Source organism: Ptychodera flava, chromosome 1, assembly GCF_041260155.1.
Source record: "Ptychodera flava strain L36383 chromosome 1, AS_Pfla_20210202, whole genome shotgun sequence".
Taxonomy (NCBI): domain Eukaryota; kingdom Metazoa; phylum Hemichordata; class Enteropneusta; family Ptychoderidae; genus Ptychodera; species Ptychodera flava.
In genome coordinates, this window is record NC_091928.1 from 23,550,153 (window position 1) to 23,556,033 (window position 5,881).

The 5,881-nt window shown below is 38.0% G+C and overlaps 1 protein-coding gene across 1 annotated transcript; it reads left to right on the forward strand.

Moving 5' to 3' along the window:
• The first annotated feature begins 843 nt into the window (after positions 1 to 843).
• Positions 844 to 4,510, forward strand: LOC139143546 (ectonucleotide pyrophosphatase/phosphodiesterase family member 5-like). The gene is given in 6 exon segments (XM_070713979.1): positions 844 to 1,030; positions 1,033 to 1,243; positions 1,245 to 1,381; positions 1,384 to 1,680; positions 3,629 to 3,817; positions 4,253 to 4,510. Coding segments are annotated over 6 exon segments (1,251 nt in total). The 3' UTR covers positions 4,483 to 4,510.
• Positions 4,511 to 5,881: the final 1,371 nt, after the last annotated feature.

The following is a 5,881-nucleotide window of genomic DNA, read 5'->3' on the forward strand; positions in this document are numbered from 1 at the left end:
CATTCAAATTGTTGCCCTGATGAAAAAAATAATGATGCTGAGGACCCATGAAAGAGTTATCTGAGAAACAACAAATACAGACACATTCATGATCCGACGACCGCCATCCCCCCCCCCCCCAAAAAAAAAGATTGCAACCAATGAATAAACAAACTGGGACATCGGTAATGCAACCGGTGAGAATGACAGATAATTTTTTCAAATACACTAAATTTCAACCACGGGACGTGCACGGGGCACTGTTCACTGTATGTCTCAATAGCTCCCCACATGATTTTCGCTTGCACAGTTATTAATACAATGCATGTTTCAAAGTTTAAATTACAGACAAGTCATTTTAAAAGACGTCGTGCGCCTGTGGCCACGCTGGGCATTGGACGTCTATGACGACTTCGGCCGCGAAATGAGGTCAAATTACCCATGTTAATGTGCCAACGTAACTTCCGGTTGAATGAGGAAAAGGAGCTGCAGGTCGAGGTCTAAACAATACTGATCGGCGAATGGGATACCGTTAGGGTGCCTGGGAATGTTTTTAGGCAATTTGGCCTTCCTTTCCGTGCCGGTTTTCTACACTATCTTCCACCGCCTACCTGTCTTGTTTTGCCGTTCGACACCCACACGTACCCAGGTAAAACCTCGAGCCAGCACTAGTATGTCAGCTATTAAAGTCTGATCGATGCGGCGAAATCGCTATATTTGAACACTTGTGCGGGGTTTCTCACTTTTCCCTGGTTGCAGCTGACGCAGTGACGTGTCATCGTCAGTGCCCAATGACAATAACAACCTCGTACTCCATGTAACTAGGACGAGATGATGTAGTGTATTCCTACTGTTGCAGCCATGATGGAATCGCTGATCATTTTTCGCTCATTCCTTATTACCCTGCTACTCAGCGTCGTTGACCTTTCCAAGGGTCTTCACCATGGCCCGTTGACTTTGTTAATTTCGTTTGACGGTTTTCGATGGGATTATCTTCAGAAAATCGAAACACCGAATTTTGATGTTTTGATATCTGACGGTTCTTTCGTTCCAATGGTATCGTTCCAACTTTCATTACAAAGACATTTCCGAACCATTTTACAATAGCAACTGGTTTGTATGAGGAAAGCCATGGCATCGTTGCCAATAATATGTATGACCCTGTACTCAATGAAAAATTTCACATCGGTGGAGAAGATAGCACCAGCAGCAAGTGGTGGGACGTCGGAGCTGAGCCCATCTGGGTTACCAATCAAAACACGGCGGCAGGACAGTGTATATTACTGGCCTGGAAGTGAAACTGAAATAATGGGTATTTTACCGAATCGGTATAAAAAATATAGTGATACAACGCCCTTTGAAACGCGTATCGACGGTGTTATCGACTGGTTTACCGATGAAGAGAGCCTATAAATTTAGGTCTATTATATTTCAACGAGCCAGACCACACAGGACATACGTCCGGCCCAGAGTCTGATGAAATTCTGGATGTCATTCGAATGTGTGACGATACGATAGGTTATCTGATCCAGAAATTACAAGAAGCTGATCTGTATGAGAAAATTAACATTCTAATAACAAGTGATCATGGCATGACGGAACTCTCTCCGGACCGTTTAATTCAGCTAGACGATTATGTAAATCCAGATCTGTATGATCTTGTGGACTCAAGTCCTGTCGCGGCCATATATCCATTTGATGGTAAGTATTTCACCCCCCTTCGTCATATCTCAGGCCTGGGAGAGGCAGTGATAGACAAGATAAAGCATGCGACATATATCCATAATGTGTGCAGGTACTTTATGTATGATAATACATCAAGAATATTCGGCACCTATTTGGCGTGCCTGTCCCTTCCATTCCTTCATAGAGTAAACCGACTTTTATAATTTCAATTTGCACGTTAATTTAGAATGTCTTTGAACCGTTACATTATAATTCCCAGAATATATGCAAGGGAGCTAGAAAAAGTGAATATAGTCGAAACAAAAAAAGTATGGAATAACCTGTAATGTGACTGTGATATTTGATTTGTCAAAATCTTAGGAAGAAATATGGGGTTTTCCCGTTTTATTATCTGCAAGTTGCTGTTTTAAGAGCATTCTGTTCCACTTTTTTTCCCTTAAAACACTGGACACCATTGCCAGATCCATCGTGATGAGATTTTATTTTTCAGAAGCGATCAGTCACCGGATTGCTTGGAAATAGTGTTTTCAGGTTCTCGATGGGGGTAACATACATCAACTGAAATCGTAACTAAATAAGTAATGAGAACAGTGAAAAGCTACTAGTAACTTTGTCGAACGTCTGGCTGAAATGAATGCACTCTGTCCGTATTACAGAATCTTCATACTATTTATCAGGCCGCATAAATTGTTTTGAAATAGATTATTGTCAAAAAGTACAGTTCCGTCTCAAGAACTTTTCGCTATTATGCCAGTTAAAAGTATCAGTTCGAGACCGGGTCAATCAATATTGGCGAAAACAAAAATACCGTATGGCATATTTTTTATAATTTTTGATTGGATTTCTGAGAAAGTTTTTATTGATGTTGATAAGGACATTCCTTTTCGGAAAATCACCAACATTTCGCTTTCAAATTCGATTTTTAGGTTTTATAGTATGTTTTCATATTTTTTATTTCTGAATTGTGACAAAACTTCTACCGCAAAATTCCTAATCGAAGCCGTGGCATCTGTTAAGAAATGCTTTTAGCATCCCTTGGGGAGGAGCCACAAAATCACGTGCGACTTCTACAGGATACATTTTCTCGATCTCCCGTGTTGTCGTACAATGCCAGCCACTTTTCCATGGCTATTCTCATACAAAAATATTTTGTCTTCTCCTGGATGACATTGACCAAGTACTGGAGCATATTGCAAGCTAGAGCGGACATAAATTCACACTCACACATACCGTACTAGTCATTGCATACTCAATGCGGTCACTGATGAGCCATAGCTTTTCACACATTGCAGTGAATACGTACCCTTGACCCGATTCATGAAGTTCCGTCACACCAGAACATAATTTTACTGTTTTCTTTTATGATGTCGAACTTGCATGGAATCTAGCTCAATCAGTAAAATCATCACTTATTTAGGCCGTGGGGCCGTGAAGGTCTCACTAACACTACCATGATTATACTGTTGGGCATGCTTTACTGAGACAGGGGGTTAAAAAGTATGCAGGAATTAGCACAAAGTTATTATGATTATGATTATTATTATTAGTTATTGTAGTAGTAGTAGTAGTATCCTTAATTAATCCAATATAAAAATGGAAATGTGTTGTGGTGTACACAGTCTAAAAACAAACATTCCACAATAGATAAAATATAAAGAGATCACACAGATTAAAAAGCATATTTCCAGATAACAGTTCCATAGGAACAATTATTAATAAGCACTAAAAATGGACGTACGGAACGTTATGTTGAACCTTTGTAATAGTTTAACTGTGAAGGTAAAAAAGATGCTTTGGGAAGCCAAACAAGAACTGGCAATTGATATACAAAATAAAAATATTTGAAAAAGTCATCAAAAGCTACAGTTCAGATCCTTTATGATTGGCATGACAGTGTTTTCAATGCTATTTTGTTTCGGTGAGGTATTCACTATTCATGAAGATTTGATTCATGTTCTTACAGATCGGAATACCATGGCAATTTATAATGCCTTATTGACAGCGCGACACCCTAACATGACAGTCTATCTGAAGGACAGTATACCAGACCGCTTTCACTACAAGAACAACCAGCGTATCATGCCAATAATTGCAGTAGCAGATGAAGGTTGGTGTGTCGTTGATGATAAAACCACGTGGTTGAATGATACAGGTGAGATTTCAGGTTGTCTTTTTCAGTAATAACCCAAAAGTAATGTATACTACACTATGCACAGCATTATACGGCAGTATACCGTATAATACACATAGCTGTCTACAGAAGTACTGATTAGTGATACAAGTGTCACCTCCACATTCACCATGCTGATATAATTTATGCCTGATTTGAATTCTAATAGGAACCAATCCAATAGGATTGTGTCATTGTAATTGACTAAAAAATAGAATGCCTTTCTTAGAAGGACTGGCCATAGCCGAAGTAATTTGAAACAAAGGGATATGTTCATTTGACACACACGTCATCATATACATCTATTTATTTACTGAGGTCAGGATTGTATCAAACTCATTTGAAATATCTTCAAGTACTCAGTAATAACCCACCAATTAAGTTATATAATATGTACTTCTATTTTTCCGTTTTCAGAAATTGAAGGCGGTCATGGCTACGACAACAGATACAAATCAATGCATCCGTTCTTCATCGCACATGGTCCAGCCATCAAGCGGAATTTCACACTGGAGCAATTCAATAATGTTGACATCTATCCACTGATCTGCAAAATCATGGAAGTAGAAGCAGCGCCTAACAATGGTAGTTTGGCTATCGCAGGAACAATGTTGAGAAGCCATGATTCGCATGGTCATCTCTTCTAGTCATCATTCTGTAAAAGCAATTACGTCATCCAAACGCTGATTATTGGTAAGTATAAATAGAGTGTGGTGTATACTTTGTACAATATTTTCTATACTCTGTGTGATCTACAAACACATACTCTCCCAGTAAGCATTGACATTTAAGGTATACTGTCACCTGTTTTAATAGCCAATCACAGATTTTACGCGGGTGGCCACTTTTTAAAAAGGGGCTAGTAGCTGTAATTTTAGATGATTTTCCCCATTGTTGCTTTCCATGTCAACTACAGTTTTTGTTCTAATCCCCAATGTAATGTTAAGATACATAATATTGATCTTGTCAATTCAGCCTGTATATGCGTAGAATATAATGCATAGTTGGTGTTGACAAGTGAATTTTGGTACGAACTAGAATTGAATAAAGAAGAATGTATTTTAAATAGATGGACGGTCGCTGTATTAGTAAGCTGAATAGTGAGTGTTTCAACATGTACATGTTTTAGGGAGTTGAACAGGAACATGGAATTGACATATAAGTAGATAAAAAACTATACAGTGAAAAAATCATTGAATGTTAGTGCAACTGGCCCTGTAATGTATCCTAGCTATTCCGACACTGGTTTTAAAATAGTGATTTGAGATCTCGTGGTAGAAAATGAAATGAAAAGTTGGAATTGAAACATTATACACTTGTCAATACATTCACTTGATGATGCAAAATATATCAGCTAAATTGATGCTCCTTTGTATTCAAGATACATACTCTTTATACACAGGTAAATGTTCAATACTACAAGTGCATGGATTGATGTAGAGCTTTAGACACAATGAAATGTCAGAAACTGCTACCGTGTCTCAAAAGAGTTTATAAAATATTATTGGTCTTTTTTTAGAAGGCACATCGACTACTTTGTGGTCTGTTGTATGAATTCTATGATAGTTGTGACATGTGGCCTCTTGATTGAAATTGATCTGAGTGTTGGCCGTTCAATTTTGTTATCAGAATGCAAATCCATTTCATTGCGTTGTGTTCTTAACCTGTTCCCTCCAAATTCACCACGAACAGGTCTACAATCACCGTTTATTAACGATGAGTTTTGATCAAACCATGGTATTGAAAGGGTTAAATAAAAAGTGTTCTTTCTGCAAAGTGTCAAGACACGCCTTTGTGATAACCACTTCTCAGTCTTTTCAACACTTTCTCAAAACAAATTATAAGGTAAAGAACAGAAGACACAACTGTGATTTGGGATGAAGTCCCTTTATTATCTAATATAACCATGTCTTTCTTCTTTATATACATTCATGCTATACCAATACGCTTGATGCATAAATGCTAAAACACGGTGGACATAATTAGAATGAAAAGATACCACGAATACAAAGTGTCAATATATGTGGATATACATGAAAGGACTGA